This window comes from Falco cherrug, chromosome 7 (genome assembly GCF_023634085.1).
Source record: "Falco cherrug isolate bFalChe1 chromosome 7, bFalChe1.pri, whole genome shotgun sequence".
Lineage (NCBI taxonomy): Eukaryota > Metazoa > Chordata > Aves > Falconiformes > Falconidae > Falco > Falco cherrug.
In genome coordinates, this window is record NC_073703.1 from 20,821,265 (window position 1) to 20,841,247 (window position 19,983).

General features: G+C 41.3%; 1 protein-coding gene across 6 annotated transcripts in view; it reads right to left on the reverse strand.

Annotated features, from left to right (window-relative positions):
- Positions 1 to 4,315: 4,315 nt before the first annotated feature.
- The window catches only part of OTUD7A (OTU deubiquitinase 7A), a 79,804-nt gene continuing 64,136 nt past the window's right edge, over positions 4,316 to 19,983 (reverse strand). For 5 of the 6 annotated variants that reach the window (XM_014287361.3, XM_027798084.2, XM_055716580.1 and 2 more), the window contains 3 exons: positions 17,965 to 18,079; positions 17,631 to 17,715; positions 4,316 to 15,666 (listed from right to left, as the gene is read on the reverse strand). In XM_014287361.3, coding sequence (XP_014142836.2) covers positions 14,236 to 15,666; positions 17,631 to 17,715; positions 17,965 to 18,079 — 1,631 coding nt within the window. In that variant the 3' untranslated portion in view covers positions 4,316 to 14,235. The remainder of the gene's footprint in view (positions 15,667 to 17,630; positions 17,716 to 17,964; positions 18,080 to 19,983) is intronic. The other variant, XM_027798082.2, reaches the window with a different exon arrangement.

Sequence of the window (19,983 nt, forward strand, 5' to 3'; positions counted from 1 at the left end):
TTTTTAATTATAATTGACAGATGAAGTCTAATGTATGATATTTTACATTTTAAAACCCTTGTGCATACCATGACTTACATGCTGTTAAATCTTGCATAAGAGGTATGGATGCTTGGGTCTGCCTTGCTTTCATTCCAGGCACTCCAACAGTTTTCAGCCTTTGTAGGCAACTGATTTGCTGTAGAACGAAGAAAGTAAATTCAGTGTTATTCTGCGCAGTACTGAGATGCGTGGCTTTTCTGTTCAGGTGGCTCTGTGTCCTTGAGTAAACAGACTGACTTAACATTTTTCTGTGCAGAAAAACAACGTTTTCATCTTGCAAGTATAGAACGGGGCACTGCAGAGGGAGGCCAGGATTCCTTTAGGAATCTCTCCAGCCCTGGGTGCTCAGGTAACTGTCTTGGCCTTTGCTTCATCGATCAGATTTCTGTTAGTTCTTATGCTGCGCGTAACTAGACATTTGGGCAAATGCTATGGTCACAATAATAACAATTGCATTTTTGTTCATTTTTTGTCTTAGATTCACAGCACTTTGTGAGTTTAGATGAGCCAATTTAGCAGTCTTATAAACCATTATCATCAGCTCCTAGCGTAGCCCCAAAAAGTCTGCTTTGTCCTTAAAGCCTCCAGCATTTCCCCCAGGAGACACGCAGCTGGCGTGTCAGCCACAGTTTTTCTACTTCTGTTTTAGCATCCTTACATCCCTTTGAGTTCTGCACTCTACCTATCTCTGGCTTTTGTTTGTTTGTTTGTTTGTTTCATGTTAGTGTCCTTGAGGGGCAACACCTGCAATGCATTCTTCAGTTACAGCGTGTCCCTGATCTGTAACTTGTTCTTCCCATGCGGTAACTGTGCACTTCCATTGTCACCACTTCCAATGCACACTGAAATCAGACAAGGGAAAATAAGCTACAACAGGGAGGAGAAACTAGATTTTTTCCACAAGTGGTACTTGCTCTCAGAGTTTTATAACCATGTTAGGTTCTTAAACTGCTTTCATTTTGTTTCCTCAGAGTTAACAATATGAACAGCTTTATTTCAGCAAGGCATCCAAGTTAGGCGGAGTTTTGTGGAAAGGTACTCAATTTGTTCTTTAAAACACCCTTTTTTCTTGCAAATGTAGTTATGTGAAGAAAAACACTGCAATTGTGTTGTAAGTAGAGGGAGTCTTTCAAATGTGGTGAAACTCAGAGTGATGCATAGATTTATTTAAGGAGACCACAGGAAGCGGAACACAACTCTGTAAAGTCAAATCAAGTATGCGCTTGCATATGGTTAATGTTGTGAAACATTTCTGTTTTCAAGCTAGTTACTTACTGAACTATTTGAAGTATTAAAATCCAGTCAGATTACTCATCTATGACGTGCTTTTTAATAGTTCTGGCTGAGAGCTGCCCTGTAGTTCTAGGGGTAAACTTTACCCCGTCAGTAATCCTTCTTGAAATGTATTGATCTTATGAATGGCAAAGTTTAGAAATCTGACTCACATGAGGGGTCCAAAAAATGCTGCTTTTTAGAAGTATTTTCTAGTTACATGTGAAGTTTAACTGAGCCATCTGTGTAGAAATCAAACAAATGAATTTTTTTTAAAAAAAAATCCTGTAGCAAAGACGACAACATTAGGAGTAAATTATATAACTTTTTGGATAGGATTTGAAGTTACCAGAAATCAACTATAAATGCTAGTTAGTTTGGCAAGGAAAAACAAATGCCACAGAAGAAAATTGGAATCACTTACAACAAAGCTGACAGACTGCAGAGAACTGCTTTTTATCGGTGCTCTGCAGATGTGGGCTATTTCCTCTCTTTTCATTGAGAAATCCCAGTTTCACTAGATGCTGTTAAAAATAAGCATCTATCACCAGTTTTCTGCACAGCAGTATGTGATACCAGCACCGCTTCCTGCATCCCCGCAGCGGGAGACCAGTAGATGGGTGACTGGTACTGGTGGTCCAGGGGTGGCAGGCAGCAAGCCCTCGGGGAAGGGGGCTCACCCCAAACAGCCGTTTGACAGGGTGACCCAAAGGAAGTCATTATGTACCAACGCTGCTTTTCCTCTTTAAAGCTTTCTATAGGAGAGATTAGCAACACGCATCATAAATTAAAATGCCATTTTCCAAACTTCTGGACTGACTGAACACTCGCCTGTAATCGTTCTGAGCACACAGTGAAAAGGAACCACACCTCCAGAACAAGCTGAAGGAATCCAAGTGTTTGGATTTTGGCCAGGATGCCAATCCGGGAGGCCAACCAATGCTAGATTTCGACAAGTAAAGCCTTATGTTGCTTTAACATCCTTCAGTCAAAGTGTTTCTTGAGTGTAAATTCCAGCTCTACGAGTAAGTCTGCCCTCTTTTCATGAAGGCCTCTTGGAGATTATAAAGCTCTAGAAAGACACAGGAATCTGATCGTGCTGAGCACACTGTGTGACTGTGCCCTCTAAATCAACACAAGATGAGAACACAAGAGCTATTTAACGTACCACTGCGATAAAGCTAATTCCAGTATCAATCACACAGGCAGGGAAGTTTAGTATTACGATGTCCTTATATTTAAGAACCATGTTCCTAGAAACCAGTCACGCCAGTTAAGAAAATTCTTCATGAAACGCACAGATCTGAGCGAGTCCGTAACCTCTGCCGAGCATTAGCTTCCCTTCCGTCTTTAGGTGCAGTTTGTTTGCACCAGGAAAGAAGGAAACCCTAATGGCAGGCTGGCATATTGTGGGCAGAAACCTTTGAGATCTGCAGAACAGGGAGACACGTTCAAAGATTATTTTATCTCCTTTCCCCAAACTATTTTACTATCTGATTTATCCCCAAATCAAATTCACGATGGTGTCAAGCAGCAACTACTGAAGGTAAATGCGCGCTGTGAACACAGGCACAATAATGAAATGGTTAATATGGAACTTGAATCAAGAATGATTTACAAGGGTAAAATAAATAAAGTCAGTATTATGATATAAAAAATAGGCCCTTTCAAACCTTTTTTAGATTACTTGAAAAGATTAGAAGATCAACCGATAAATTCTCACCAACCCACTGCCTCAAGAGTGTCCAGCCGGCACCGATCACCAGGGGACAGTGCTTAAAAGAATTATTAATAATATTAGGAGACTAAATGATTGGCTGCTAATACAGAGTAATCAGGATTGCTCTGGAAACTGGGTACAAGCAAACCAAGTGTGTTTGATACAATCAAAATTAACTCAGAGATTTAGGACGACACCCCATCAGCTTGGCTATACTCACCAGATGAGGACTCTAGCTCAGGAAGCAAGGGCTCTGAAAAACGTCGGGTCAGAGCGCAGCTGGGTGAGAGGTCCTTGTACGTCTTACAGCCAGAAAGAGTGAAGACATCTTTGTGAATGAACAGACAATCGTTTCAATTAGGGAATAAACTTATGCTGAAAAAAATGTCGATTCTTCCACAGGATCGGTGGCACATTCAGCAGAGGGGCAGTCCAACGGAGCCTGCGGCCGTCTCTGCCTGGATTCCTTCTCGTTGGAGCTGGCGTGTGTTTCACAGAGAGCTTTCGGTCTAATTCAGGTATCTACAGACCAAGGAGGGGTTAAAAGGCTGGAGAAGGCTTGTAGCACAGGCATGAGAAGGATTACGCTCCACGAACTGGAATTGCGCCTTTGCAATGGCCTTGGAAAGCACAACCTGCTCAGCCTGACACAGAGGTTAAGGGACAGCCCCGCAGAGGGCACAAGCAGCTGGAGGGCAGCTCCTCCATCAGACAGGGGGGAGATGAGACCCAACGGCAGAAACCAGAGTCAGGCAAATTCAGGTTAGAAATAAAAGGGTTTTTAAAAATGGCTACTTAACTGTTGGCACAACTTACCATGGGTTAATATGACTTCTTCAGCACTTGGGATTTTTCTAACGAAACACTGTAGTTCACCAAGAGATGTTTGACAAATGCCCTGGCTGCCACCTGACAGCACGGGCATGGATGTCCCGAGGGTGGTAGGTCACAGCCCAGCCCGTGGCACGGCACAGGGGGCCCTTGTGCCCTCGGAACCCGGGAACTGGGAACACTGTAGAAGCAAAAGCTGAACAGGCCTGGCAGTGCCTCATGTCTGGCTTTTGCCTCAGACCGTCGGTGACCCACCTCATGCAGACCTTGAAGTCAAACTGAGTGGATTTGGCGGCTGCAGGAGGGGAGCCAGCGACGTCCCAGTTACCCCCCACCCGCAGTTCACGGCGTGCCCCTCGCCCCTTGCTGCCCTTCCAGGCTGCGGTGTTTCCCCAGCATAACACTGAGGAGATCACACAAAAAGCACAAACAAGAATTCAAGCAAACAAATACTTTAGAAATAAGTTAATTTTATTGGATAGGCATTATAGCTTCTCTCAGTTTCAAATAATGGAGAAGCCAATTCACACGGATTACAGAGCTATCAGTTACTTTGAGTAATCTTTCATAAAAGAAAGAAATTAAATACAGTTCTGCTATAAAAAGTGCGACAGTTATAACTGGAAGTTTTTCAAAACAAAAGCAAGTTTTACTACCTATTGCAAAAATTGGTTTAGTGCTTTAATACTTTACAAAGTAACAATCCAACTGCTAAAAACAGCTCTTACACATCATCTTTGTCGAAGTATGGATCAGATTAAAAATGACATTTAAATTGAATTTGAATGAAAACTGCATGTAGAAAAGGTTCTCAAGAACTCACACCTTTCACAACAAAAAAAATTCATTATCCTTTAACATTAATTAATGCTCCTGGTTTCTTTTGAACCATGGGTTTAAACATGACATGGCAGTCAGCTTAAAAATTATCAGCTGTTTTGTGTGCAGATGAAAGTGACTGCAACCAATTATGTCTTTAAATTGCAAATAGGGAAGGGAATAGGAAAATAAAAATTCACTCCTTTCATACGGGGTAAAAGTTTTGCATGAAAATGGTCAAACAGAGAGAAACCTGAAAAGTCACTTCAGCTTTAAATAAGTTTCTGGTATATCTATCATTTTGTTTATTGAAATCATAAATCAATCTTTGCTAAAACAGTATAAACTTATAGAAGACAACAGGAAACTCAGACTCAGACTCTGGAAAATGAGGATGGTACGACTACCAAGAAGCTGAACTCTTAGCCAACAAAAATCAGTGAGACTTGCTTTATTCCTTATTAACATTCACTTGAGCCTCAGTGAGACCCAGCTACTGTCCATCTTTGAAACACGGATTTCAAGTACAAGTATGTTCATTGTACTATTTCTACGTTTTTAAAAATGCTGAGTTTGCTAGGTTATTAGAAAGTGTCACATTACCTGTCCTGATCTTTTAAACTTCATAAAATTAGCTTTGGTTATAATTGAACAAAGACTCAGTTAAGGAGTAAATGAACTGCTGTAAACTACGGGTGTGACATCTGTGTTATTTTAATTCCTGATTGGGGAGACAAGCCACTCTATATGCAAACTGAGCTAAGAAAGCCAAATCATTATTGGAAAATCTACCACAGGCTTTAAGGACAAAGAGCTTTAGAATTTGTCTAAGGAAGTAGAAGATGAAAGGGAAAATGTTAGCAACAGCAAAAAAGATAAACAATTTGGGGAGGGCACATTATACAACAGTAATAGTAAAGTTACAATGAATTAGCTACATATACCTTTTGTGTATAATAATTCAGACTATCCTTCAAGATTCGTCCATATCTGAGAGGCATTGAGTTTTAACAACACAAAATTGTGTAACAAAAAAGATAAACTACACCACATGGCAGAAATACATGTAAACAGCATTGACATTTTCAGTGTTTCATTCAGCTTCTTCCATACAAAGATGTCAGTCACAAGAATCAACGAGGAAGAACGAGGCCTTCCAAGGAGAACAAAGTCTTTCAGCCACGCAACCGTCAACGTCAAGGCATTAGGACAAGTTTATAACAGTATTCTGCGTCTTACAATTGAACAGAAAATAAAGCTCTAGATGGATTCCAGTAACAGACAAGAGGTCTATGCAGATTTGAAAAACTGCTTTGCAGCTGAATCATGAGAAGACCAGCAGATCACAAGTGCAACAAGGAGTTAGCAGAGTAAGGCTTGGAAAAGACGCAGAAGTAACTGCTCCTGCCTGGGAAAGAGCACAAACCTCAACTAGATCATTGGGATAGAGTTTTATACAAAGCTGTCAAAGCTGGCCTGGAATACTATGGTTGGTGGCTAATTCCATGAATTATTTAATCTAGGCTTAAATCCCGTTTGTTCTCCTTGGTTTATGGTGACTGAACAGAGACAGGTATCATGTGCATGCAAAGCTCTTTGAGCGGCTCCGAGGCAAAAGCATCGTTTGTCCTGGACACGTACCGTGTGCAGTACACAAAGGCCATATTTACAGTACTCAGAACCTTGAGCAAATAAACGATAAAACCATTGCTATATTTCTGTTAGTATTAAAACGTAAGTGCACACAATTTGCAAAGTTCAGAGATGAGAGCGCTTCTGTCACGCCCACATGGCTGCGTTTCAATTCATACCTGATTGCAAGCCCATGAAAAGGAGATGCAGGGCATTCTGTGAGCCCAAGGTGCCATCTTTTGCTGCTACATCCTCCTGCATATTTTAACTAAAAGCACAGGGAAAAGGCTTTCTGTTACTTAAACCTGGTGCAAGTGACAAGGCAGTGTTCTGCTCCATCTTTACTGCAAAGACACCGCTCAGACGCCACGGGCCAGGACTAACTGTCTGTTCTAAAGGCAAGAACGACCAGGCTTGCTCTGTTTCGGCCAGGCTGGCCGTGGCTCTCCAGCTCCCAACATACTGCCAGGCAAAGCTCCTGGGCCAAGGCGTTCTAATTTTATTCTGTGGCAAAGCAGTTACATGGGTTTTGCCTAAAAATGTAGCTTTTACCTCTCAACTTGCCTGAGAGGGGAAGTGCAACTCCAGTGTAACTCCATTTTCAAGCTTATATGGATTTTGCATGTGAAAAAAAGGAAGAACTGGGTAACTGTCCTACAAGCTTATTCTTTAAACTTCCCCTCACCCCCCCCCTTTTTTTTTTTATTTTAAAAGAGCATTTGAAAGGGGCAAAATTAAAATAAAATACACAACTCACAGGAGTTAGGCACTGTTTAGTTCTAACACTGGATTATATTTTTGCAATCTCAGATGACTGCCACTAGAGTAGAAATTGCTTTATTTAGGAAGGGAAGAAAACTTGCCATTTTTCTCTCCCTTCTTCCCCAACAGCAAACCTCTGCCACAAAGTAAGAGACTACATTAGATGCAGAGATGATTGGCAAAATATTTTTTTTTTTTTTCTGAGAATACAGCCTCTACAAAACTTCCAGACTTGACAGGAAATAAGTTTTGATACATCTTCACTGGTTTCCCTCTTTTCAGCATTTTGGTGCCATGGTTACTCCGCTAGCTACCATTATCTCTCGAATTTTACATCTTATCTCCTCTTTTGAGTAAGGTTTCCTGACACAATGACACTTGTCAAAGAATTACAAATTTTTAAAGGAAAAAAGCCTTCAAGATGGCAGGTTATTCAGATGAATACAAAACAGTTACACAGACGACAGAGGCTAGTGTTTTACAGCCATGGTTAGATGAAGCAGTTGGGACCGAGGCTGCATCCAGTTAAGTGACTCTCAGTCCCCAGAGAGTCGTAATTTTAAGGCTGTTTGGAACATGGTGGCTTTTACCCATATCATGTGTTCCGCAGTGCAAATGTGCATCAGCCATTTCAATCCTCTTGGTACAGTACGTGCATTCAGGTAATGGGACATTGACCAGCAGTCAGAACAGCACATTCATTTCAGAGGAAAATCAAATAATCAAAACAGAGCGATCAGGATATCCAAGAAGAAAAGGTCTCATAATCCCCCCAGGTCGGTGGAACGCACTAGCCCCACTATGAATGCAACAGTTAAATGGACAGGTATGTGGTGGTTTGGTACAAGGCAAGCAATCACTTTATGAATAAGCCAAATTATTTGTTCACACGTGGAAAATCACTAAAGAGAAAATGTAAATTCCATTGACTGAAAAGAAGTGTAGACTTACAAAGGAAAGCCCTGAACGTGTGCTGGAGTAATGCTCACTTGATTTTCTGAAACCAAGAAAGAACTTTTCCTCCCACAGAAACTGATGCTCAGCACACCTTAAACCCACTCTATTAGGAGAAACCTAGATGCAGAATCTTAACGTTAGTTAGGCACCCAGACTTGAGAATTTTGGTTGCAGTACATACCTTAACAGTAATTCTTAAATAAACAAACCAACCCCAACAAACTAAACCACAAAATTTATGGAATTTTAAAAACTACACTGACTCCTAGCTTAACGTTACGCATAGTTTGCAAAGTCTTTTTTGCACAGATCATCAGTAACTGATATGTACAGTACAAAGAACTAAGAAGAAATAAAATCTGAACACTTTAATCTGCAAGAATAAAATGCATATTAGATATATATTAAGACACAATGAACCTGCCAATTAGAGGATGACTTTTCTATGATCTAGAGTGATTTTCTTCCCACAGATGTTAAATGGTTGCACTGGTTATTAATGCTTGATTTTCACTCTGAAGGAATAATAAATCTCTGTTTTATTATTTTTTTAAAAGCAAAGTAATCCTACTCCAGTGGATCCAAGGTGTATTATGAATGTCTTAAATCAATCAATATCTGTGCAGAAATGTTTCATTTGTCAAGAAAACTTTCCAGATGAACATTTATTCAGAAGCTGCTTAGAAAAATGGTGACTGGTAGGACTGGAAAAAAGAGTGGAATTGAATAGGGAGGGACAGTGTTGTACCAAAATATATAAAGAAAAATTTAAAGCTTTTCAATTGAAAAAAAATTGTATATTCAACGCGCATTAGATATAGATGTGCACAACAGACAGAGCAGTTAGAAACAAGTACATTTACAAAGCATTCTTCACGGTTAATTTCTACCAGCATTTCTGAAGGTAACCTACTAAAATGATGACCCTGTTTATAATAAAGGTGCAAAATATTGCTCTGTAGCATATTTTGAAAATAATATAAAAATAATTTCTATATTACAATTTAAACTTGGCTTGTAAAATTCCAACATAATACAGCCTTGTCTACAAACAGAACATACTTACAAACACCTCTATTGGTTTCCTTTCATTTTTAACAATATAATATTTTAGTCATATACACTGGAACTTAATGTGCAAATTAAAACAGGTACTACTGTCTGTTACTGAAATAATTTTAGCTCTATGCTATATACTGTTCGCGATCCTCTGCGCGAGCTGCCATACCCTAAAACAAATACTCTTCAAATACCCTAAGCTGAAAAGCCATCTACAATCACCACCAGTTATTTTGCTTCTCTGGACCTGTGTTTATTGAAGATTATTGTGGTTTCTATTAACATACGGGGTTCGGCCTGTGCAAAACGTTCCCAGCGTTACGAAGACCCTACTCCCTTACTAGCTCCTACTCTGCTTTCACGTCCAGCTTGCAGGCGCCTGAGTGCCACGGAGGCCTGACGGCAGGGCCCACTACTGGGGGCACCCTGCCCACCCATTTCAGAGGGCAGCAGGGCCAGCCTAGAGAGGCCGAAGGCTCCCCTCGCCTCCTCGGGCAAAATCCTCATCGATTCTCTCACTGGAAGAGTAACACCAGGCAGCCCGAGGGGAGCAAACACTGGCTAAAGGCTTAGGCCTGGATCCCACAAACATTTATGCTTTTTCTTAACAGTTACATGAAGTTTCTGGAAAAAAGCAGTCTCCTTGATGTCAGGGTGCGGTGAAGTTAAGCACCAGTTTAACTGTTTGCAGAATCAGAGTTAGAGGGCAGTATTTTTTTTTGTCAGATCTGTGCTGTGGATTTTTTGATATCTACACCTCCACCACACGAGAAGTAGATGACCCTGAATATGCCGATACATGCAAGGACTGCTACGGCCTCCGCAGACTGCCCTGATCTGCAGCCACACGGCACGCAAACCCATGTTAGCATCCCTCCTCAACGCCGTGCCAAGCAACACTGCTTACATCATCAACTTTGTGGCTTTAGAAAAGATGACTCTGAAGACTTCACTTGGCCTACTTAGACTTCTTAAGAAACAAGGAACAGGGAACTCCCCAAGGACAGCATCTTCCTTTCACTGATGCCCTTAATGTTGCCTTTGACCTAGGAAGTAGGAAGTAATTGCTAAAGCTGGGCCACACACTGTATTTCCATCGCATTTATAAAGCGTAATGAACCATAATAACAGAAGGTTAATCAATTGTTTTAAAATCCAAAATATCTGAAGTTACCTTCGATAATCTGTGCCACCTTCTTCTGAATGAGCTGCCTGTTAGCCGTATGCTACAACTGATAGCCACATTTGAAAAAATACTTGTAAAATCTAGCAATAGTTGATTAACTCTTTATAAAGCATTTCAAATGGAACTTTAATATAAAGTGTGACTGAAACCCATTATGTATTACAGGTGTCCTCTGTTACAAACAGACCTTTGTATCAGAGTTTATGAACAATGTAAAAAACTTGCATAATTGGTTTAAGCCTTTTTTAAATTAGAAAAATTGTACATTCACAGACTAAAAAAAAATCCAGCTTCCTCCAACCTAAATATCTCCCGGTGATGTTGGCTCTGTTCTGGGAAGGTGCAGCCTACCCAGGATCTAGTTCGTACTTTTGAGATCCGGACAACAGTGAAAATTGTTGAATCCCTGTCAAGGAGAGAGAGGGGGGAAAAGCACATGCAACTGCAAAAATACACGTGTCTTGCAGCCACCTGAGCTAACAGAAGAAACAAACAGGGTCCCGCAAAACTAAAACTGAGTTCTGTACAGCTGGGACTAAGTTCTGGAAGGTACGGAGAGGGCAGACCAGGCACCGAAAAGGGCTTGCTGGCCTCTGGGCTACCTATAGCTTTCAATGTAAGGAAAAATAAACCAAAAGAGCAGTCAAAGGTTAGCCATTTAGTGCAACAGAAAAATACATTTGAAGGTTATTCCCTCTTATACCTAGCTGAGGAATGACACAATTTCTTCCAGTGCTGGTGATTGCAAGTCATGAGCAATTGGGGATTCCCTCTGGGAAAAAATAGGTAGAAAATGTCCTCACATCGCTAGGCTCTTCGGTTAGGGGGACAATCCCTTCCTCAGGGGGAGGCACTGTTTCTGCATGTTTGGACTGTTCAATACCAGCTATGGGATCTTCTTTAGACGACTGCCACAAATACCTCAGAAATAATAATAATAATAAAAAATTAAAAATATTTTTTAAAAAAATCACAGTAATACTTATCCAGAAAATAGGACAATTACTATGAAAAGGTGGGTAGAATTTAACTGGCAAATTGCATTGTAGGCCTGCAGCTTCTTTTCAGTATCAGATGTTAAGGGACAAAAGAATAGTGGGGTATTTGAAGACAGTTCTAAAAGAAAACAGCAATATTAAGCAAATTATTCAAAGATATACCAAGAGGAGTATTCTGAGGAAACAGATACAACTAAAAAGTGTTCTGTCAGTATTTCATATAACAGATATTTAAAAATGTGCAATCCAGTAGTGGTATATATTTATGGAAATATCTGAGTGACTTGACGATGATAGTGAATACTAAAGCTTGGTACCCTACACAGACAAGCCTATTATTATTCAGAAGACCAGTTAATTTTTCAAAATAATCTAACATACAGGTACAGTCTATTCAATAATACAGAACAGAGTAATTTATCTAAATATCGTCCAGCTGTAAATCTTTCTTTTGTGAGCAGTGGATCTTAAAAACATACCATAGAAACAACTCTTTTGAAAAATGGGAAACAGCAAATTCTCATGGTAATGGCTTATTTTTACATACGTGCTGTTACTTTTTCCCTCATTCAGAACAGATACAGCTGACAAATACACGGGGGCTGGTGTAGCTGGCTGCTAATGTAGGATTTCTTAAGCACTTTACATAGAAGCAATTCTCAGAGTATCAAATGCTACTGCTACTCTAACGCTCTATGAATTCTTAAATATTTCTTTTTTTCTTGAAGTTCTATCCTGCCACTTTCCTCAGTCGCAGCAACAAACACAAATAAGTATGCCATTTGTTGTGCTTTAACGCGATCTGGCTTGGTTTAGCACGATCTGCAACCGGATTTCTCTGATGAGAACCAGCAGGTAACCACCACCCTTAACCAGAACAGGCACTGGTGACCAGTGCGCGCGGCCGGAGGCACAGGGTTTAGAGTGCGCTTACCTGAGGGACAGCAGTCACACGGAGCTTTCCCCTCTCATTACACGCACCGATACCTCCCTCTTGTGAAGGAATGCAAATTCAGTAACAGTCAGTAATGGCACAAATACAAAGTACAGGTCTGGATTCACAGCACAGACCGTGGCTTTTTAGGAGTGGCTAATGGACTTATTTTGAAATGATTCTTTAAATATCCCACTCAGCAGAAAACCTAAAGATATGGTAAATTTGAAGTACATGCTCAGTTGCACAGATTTCAGTGGGACATTAGCAAAAGCTTATGTGCTTTTCCTGAAAGCCAGCACATGTCAGCATAAATTTGTGTATCTTGTTTCACAGACTACTTCAGGCTTGGTTTCAAGGCTCACTAGGATTAACTGTAAGCAAGGGAAGTGGTGGAGCCCACGTCAAGAGTAAAAACTGGGCTACAGCAGCAAAGAATCAGGAACAAAGACTGTTTGGCAAAGAACCTTTCCTGTGCGGGCCAGAAAAGTGCTATTCCATAGCGAGCAAGGCAGAACTCATGTTCTGCATCTTCAGGTGGCAGAGTAATCGGTCTTGGAGGCAGCACTTCACCTATTTCTAGAAAGTGAGGGTTCTTTTTTTTAAAAAAAAATAGGTAGACAGTAAATGAGCCATTGCTTACAAGTGCAAAAAGGCTAAAGATCTGTTCTTACTACATTACACCAGTTGGTGATGGAGGGGTGCAAAAATGGCGAGTACTATATTGAAGAACACTTCCTAATGTCATACACATACTTTACCAGTATTTGCAGTGTCTGCTTTACAGAAATGTTTCTATGAGCAAAGTTTTGTTTTCAAAAATATTGCAGATACTTCTGTAAATATCTGGGTATCAGACTTGTGCAAACATGTGCTAGGAGTTGCAATTCATACTGGAGATACTTTATAGCCATCTTGGAACCTCCTGCGGGGTACATAACTCACTCTAGGAGAAGACTCAGAAAATAGATGGAGCCACCAGACTTCCAAGAAACATTAAGAAGTAATTATATTTGCGATAACTTATCACTCAATAATGCTGAGAAAGGAATAAATAATGATTAAATTCATGCAATGGCTAAGAGAATCAATTGGTGCAATACCTTTGTTTTGACAAGCAGTTCATTCAGCTCTAAAATGATCCTAACTTTCCTAGCTGGTCACCAAATTATCCAAATCTAATAAGATTTTTGGATTTTCATTTAACGCCTCTCAATTTTAACAGAAATGGAAATACTACTGAAATTCAGGTGCCCAAAACTATACTATATGGAGATTTTTTGTGACGTGAAGTCTTGCAAGTCATCATATATTTTTTATAAAACCTGTTGAAATACTCAGTACAAATAAAATTGGCTCATTCTACCTTTTTATGGAAATGTAGAAATAACTGGTAAGAACTTAAAATAAAAAAGGGCTACAGCCCTCATGAATTCAGACCTTTCACTCCCATTTTCCCAGAATCATTCAACTTTAGACTGAAATGAGTACAAACGTTAGTAGCAATGCAATATGCTGCCGTGTTAAAAATGTGCAGTATGCAAAAGCACTACCCTCCTGAAAAAAAAAGGCTATGAAAAATTTAGGTTTTACTGAGGAAAAAATACTCTCATAATAGCTATAGAATTCCAAATGTCTGCAAGGCAGATACTACCCTACTACAACACCACATCTCCGGTATTATGACTTTTCCCTATCATTCTACTACCTGAGTGATGTCAGTGTAAATTCAGGCACCATTAGTAAATTTTTGACCAAACATATACACAGCACTGACAAAGGAGTAAACAACCCTTCAGCTTACCAGTGTATGTAAAAAAGACACCGACAAAATGGAAAATAATACTTTTTTTTATGATAAATTAATCCTATTATTTCCTCATTGCCCCGGAAAAGCGAAAAGCTAGACACTATTTACTCATCAATCCTTTATTCTTTTCTTAAGGATTCCTTTTACTGCAATTCAACACTGTTTACTTTGTAAGTAAGAAAATGGTAAAACTAAGTAGTCACAGAAGAATCCTCAATGCCTGTGTCCCTTGCTTTCTCTCTCCCTGCGCTTTAACTCTTCTTTGTAGCAGTACGAACAGTAATTCTCAGTCTCAGGCCGACCATAAAAGGAACAGTTCTCCTTCTTACAGCGGTTCTGCTGGATGGAATATATTGGGCAAACTGTGCTTCTGCCTTGATTTTTATCATTGTTCAACCAGGTCTGAGGAGCATCCTCATCAGCATATTCTAAGCAGTCTCTAATATCACCAGTATTAAATCCATTTGTGTATGTCTGAGACTTGTGTTCGGTAGGCATGGCATAGCTCAGCGATTCCACCGTGTTCACCGTACGGATCCCGGATATCCGGGCTGGGCTATAGCTCTGAGAAGACAGTGATCTGTTTTGTTGGGGATAGGTGGCACAGGTTTTTAAGGTGCCAACCACTGGCTTGTAGGTATCATCTTGGAAGCTCGATGGCTTGGAGTTGACATCATGCAAATGGATGACACTTTGCCTTTGAACAGGTGGCGTATGGCTATAGTGGGCAGATACCGGAATGGGTCCACTTTTCTTAGCACCATTACTAGGCGAAGAAAATGACCCAGGAGTGGGACTAGTGCGATCTTTAAATTTTAAAACCAGTTGAGTTGTATGGCTTTGAGGCAAGACGGGTGATGCCCTATCCTGAGGAGACGTTTCTAATTTTTCTTTTGAGTACGCTTCTGGCTCCAGTTTCCTGCTAGATGACCCATTCAGTGCAGCCTTTTTCTCAGCATCCTTTCTCTTCTGTTCCTGCTCTGCGTTGAAACGCTCCTGTGCACTGGTCAGGTAATAGCCTATCATCTCCTCGTGGAACTGATGCCTATGACTGGTCAAAAGAAGGCCGGCAAAAATAAACTTTCGTTCGCCCTGCATGGCAGCTCTCAAAATGTTCAGGCTGAGTTTCACGTCAGTGCTGTACTTCCATGGGTCAGACTGCTTATCAAAGGACTTAGTGTTCACCTTCTCAGTGGGTGAGTTGCTAGCTCTGTCAGTCGGAGATGGAGTGGTCTTTTCGGATGGAGAAGTGCTCGCCGACTGTCCCGATTCCTCTTTGCTCCCTTTTCGAGACTTGGACTTCTTCTCTTTGACCTTCTCTACTGTGTCACCATTTTTTCCATTCCCTGAATTGGCTCTGCTCATTTTGCCATGCACCAGGCCTCCAAGACCACCCATATTCTTTTTCAGTTTAATTCCCAGGGTTTTGCTGAGGCTTCCTATTTTATTGGCAACTGAATCCGTCCTGGTTTTGTCTTTATCTTTTCTCTGTTTGTCCTTTTCTTTTTCTTTACTGTTTTTGCCATTATTGCCGTTGGAATTACTACAGATGGAATCTCGGTCCGAGTCCATTGAGTCAGCCAGAGACTGAACGTCTTCCCCAGCTGAAGCTGTAGGGGATTCTGGTTGAGCCAAAGGGGCCTGCTATGGAAAAGTAATTATAATTAGATACCGCAAAATCAGTTTCACACAGGGACTTGGTGCAAACGCCCCCCTCCCCCAAATCCATTATAGATTTTGACACTGATTTCAAATGTACTTTTAAATTTATGCACTGACATTTTAGGCTGGTTTCTTCACCAAATAAAGCAGCTCATTTGGCTGGGCTGACTATGTATCTTGCTTATTCCTGCTGTGGCTTTTGGCTCATTTCAAGCATGTTTGTAGGACAGAGGTCGGTCATCCAGAGGTTCTGTGACAACCAGTGCCTGATCAATGGCAGATGCGGGCACACAGCCGCCCTGCTTGTGCCGCCCCGCTGCGTGGCTGGCAGCAGGGATCGGCCCTTCAGCAGGAAGCACCTATGACACAGGCTGCCTCTCAGCCAGGGGGGAGGACAGAGCATGGAAAGAAAACGACAGTATTTTGATGGAAGAGAAATGAGGTTCTGCTGAAAGCTGAGAGGGGGATGCAGCACACAAACCTGTGCGTTAGCAGTGTTTCAAAATTCATCGTGTTCAAAACCCAACTTATTTAAATTGGTTTCTTCATTGTTCAGGTCTCTGGTGCATGAAAATCAAAGGTGTGCTGCACCAGACCAGAGCTAAACATCTTGCCCGAAATATTAAACTTCAGCAAGTAGACTGAGAAATACAATAAGGTGCATTCATTCTGACTGGAAGTACAATGCAGATAAAACTGGTGTCAGAAGTCCGAGTTCCAATTTGTATTTTAGGTAAGGTAATAGAACATCTTTCTTGAATATGCAGTAATGAGGATCCTAGGATACTTTAAAATGTGGCTGTGTTCATTTACTCCTGCAAAACTTAGCCTTGCTTTCAGGCACCATGAAGCTAAATTCTGCTAGAGACGAATATGAAACATTTAACTAACCATAACGATTCAGAGCTCTGCAGATGTATATACTTGCAGTATAGAAATGCATGCCTGCTTCTTGTCCCTGGCTACTTAAATGTCCTTTCTCTCTCAATTGCCTGAGCACCCCAGCACTCAGCAGGGAGCAATGCTGTTACTTTGTAAGTAAGAAAATGGTAAAACTAAGTAGTCACAGAAGAATCCTCAATGCCTGTGTCCCTTGCTTTCTCTCTCCCTGCAACTGGCAAAGGAGAAACCCAGTGCTAAGGGGACCTGGCCACGCTCGTGTGCTCTCACAAATTTCAGGCTCAGAGCTTACAACTACAGGACCATTTTGCCTCTCCTTTTTCTGACGTGGTAGCTACCACTGTAGAAACTGTAGAAAAATGGATTTTCCCCCTCTTGCAGCCTGTTAAATGCTTTCTCCTTTTGTGTTCTTTCCCTCTTTTCAAACCCCATCTGTGTAGGCTGTCTAAATCACATCCACCCTCTCCTAGCAACCTTTTGCCTCCAGACTAACGCCTCAATCTATTCAATGTAATTTGCAGAGAAATTTGCGGCTGACTAGGTGCCAGTTGGGCATGGTTCTAAAACCGCTTTCTGAAAGAACCAGGCTCCAGTTTAGTGCCAGTCTGTGGCCTCTTGTCAGCCACTCTAAACTGGGAGCTGTCCAATGGGGTGCAAATGTATTCTCTGAAAGAGAAAGGACTTGGGACTGGTGACCTAACAGTGGCATTAGGAGAACAAGCCAAAGTTCTGAGAAAACAATGGTGAGAAAAGGTCTGTTTTAAGGTTTTTCTGAACTACACGGACTACTGAAATAAGTAACAGAAAGATTAAGCTAGAAAATACATTTCAGAACAGAGTACGAGTTGCAAAAAAACCAAGCAACCGTGTTATTGAAACAAATAAGTAGAAAAATCTATAAGCCTGACTGCAATGGTGACGTGCCACGAGTGACTTGTCCCTGCTGCTAGGACACCGAGGTGTCTCCAGGCAGCCCACCCTGTGCAACACCCTGTCACGCCTCAGAACTCGCCTCTTGTTTTGATCAAGGGGGAGGTTCACCTTACCCGTGTCTCAGATGGTATGCGTATCCACGTTACATTCATATAGCTGTGCAGAAGATTAAGCTTTGCCTCGAGAGACAGAATCAAACTAAGGATGAAAAAAGAAGGGAACAAACAGTCAAAAAGCCTCAAAGAAAAAGCAGTACTTGTTAACAGCGAGAGATGTAACAGCAGCCTGAACATGACCACCCACCGGACACCCACCCCTGTCCTCTGCCATGTAAGCAGAGAGCACGAACAAAGCCCTGTCTGTCTGCTAGAAGCTCTCCCCGTACTTCAATCAGGTATGGCTCCAGACATTTTAACGCTTAACACTAAAGTTACAGAAAGGTCTTACTTGGCCAGTCTGGTGTTATCATTGTCATCTTTTCCCCACTCCCAGTCTTTCCCAGGATCGACCGCAAAGTGCAAAGGCAGTAACTTGTGTTCAGAGTCAGTCAGGGGGATCACCGCTGAAGTAGAGAAGACACAAGGATGGGGGGACAGGGGGAGGACAAAAACAACAACAATGAAAAATGATTCAGCTGTGAAAAGCAGCATAAATGGTTGAAGTGTGCTGCAGAATAGCCACATCCAGAGCACCACAAACGATTTATACCAAGCTCCATTTCCCTGTTTTGATGTTTGTGCAACAGAACAGGCGAGGGAGAGGTTAATACACTGATTGCTCTTGGAGTGAAAGACAGTTACCTGGGGGGGGAGGGGCCGGGGGAGACCTCTGGGAGAACAATATTGCCATTTTGTAATGCACAACAGACAGAGCCATTAGAAAAGCAGAAAGCAATAGAAAGTTGAAATACTCTTACTGCCTCTCACACAGATGCACATACTTGTTAATTATTTTGTCACCTCATCTTAGTATCTTTCTGTTTTCCAATGCCAAAGGAACAAAAATATATTGATAACATCATTAAGAAACAAAGCAAACCGTAGTTACAGCAATTTTGGACTCAAACTGTGAATTAGCATAATCGAGATGCATAGATTGACATATATATGTGTTAAGAGGTCAGTTGGAGGCCTGTCTCGAGTGCAGTGAAAAGACCATTACTGCTGTCACAGCCCAGCATCACTGCCTGTTCTGGTTCTTCCAGCCCTTCCCTCCCCGCTAGGGCTCTGCCTTCTGACACGTGCCACCCTGCTTCACATGCAGCACAGGGCCTGCGCTCTGATTTTAGCGTTGAGCATTCAGCACCAGCAAGGAACTAAGAGAAAAGCACTGTCAGCTTTAATCAAAGCCAGCAACGTGCTTCCATTTCGTCAGAAACAAAGCAAAAGCTGTTGAAGGACTGGGTGGCTTCCTCATCACTGCTGCTCCTCTGAACACCAATCAAGGAATTTTCTATACTAGGTCCTTAAGGACTTTGCCTAGGTATTCATTCCAGGAGCACCAAAGGGCAACAAAACCTGGAGAAATCACCCAAACATCGTGGCACTGAATTATTGAAAATTAATTGCACTTACTGGTTATATGGTGTTTATAATCTTTTCTGCAGTTCAGAAAACATTTGTTGTTAATACAAAGGTACAGCATTTTTGGTTCAATATTGTTCCTCACCTAGTAGAATGCAGGAAATTTTAAACCTGCATTTTAGATTAACACAGTGAAGTCAGTATTTGGTTCAGACAGTTCGACAACAACCGCAGAAAATATACGTATTTTGTCATCTTTGCAGACTGGAAATAAAAAGGTCAAACTTCCACAAATTCCGTGGATGTGTTGCCCCCTACTGCTTATAGCAGGCAATTCTTGAAATACTTTCCCCATATTAATGGCAACAGTGAACATGTTAAAGTAAGTTAATATAAGAACAGCTGGAGATTAATCAACATCAGTTGCAGATACCACTGTTAGATGCAAGCACAGAAATTAATATTGTAAGAAAATTTAGCTCGTTAAAGAAACTCAATGTGAGTAAGTACCAGAGAGGATACCTCTGCAATTCCAAATACACTGTAAAGCGAGCTCCTGAGGCATGAGAACACAAGACACCTACAGCACAGGTGACAACTGAATAAACTTTTCAACACTTATTGGTGTAATATGAGGGCTTACTCTGCTGCCTTCAGTGAAATTATTGCAACAACGGGGCTGCAATAGCTATGAACACAATTAACTGCTCACATTTCACAAGGAAAACACATACCCTGCCAATTAACTGAATTACTAGCAAGTACTGACTGGATTTACAACTGACCTTACAGTGCAATTTATCAACTGTTTAAAGGAAGAAGGCAACTTAGAAAAGAGCAGCATAATAAGTGAAACACAACGCTTCCACCTCCGGTAGCACCTGACCTTACAGGTGCAGCCTGGCAGAGAACTGGGAATGTGAGCTGGAAGCAGATGTTGGCA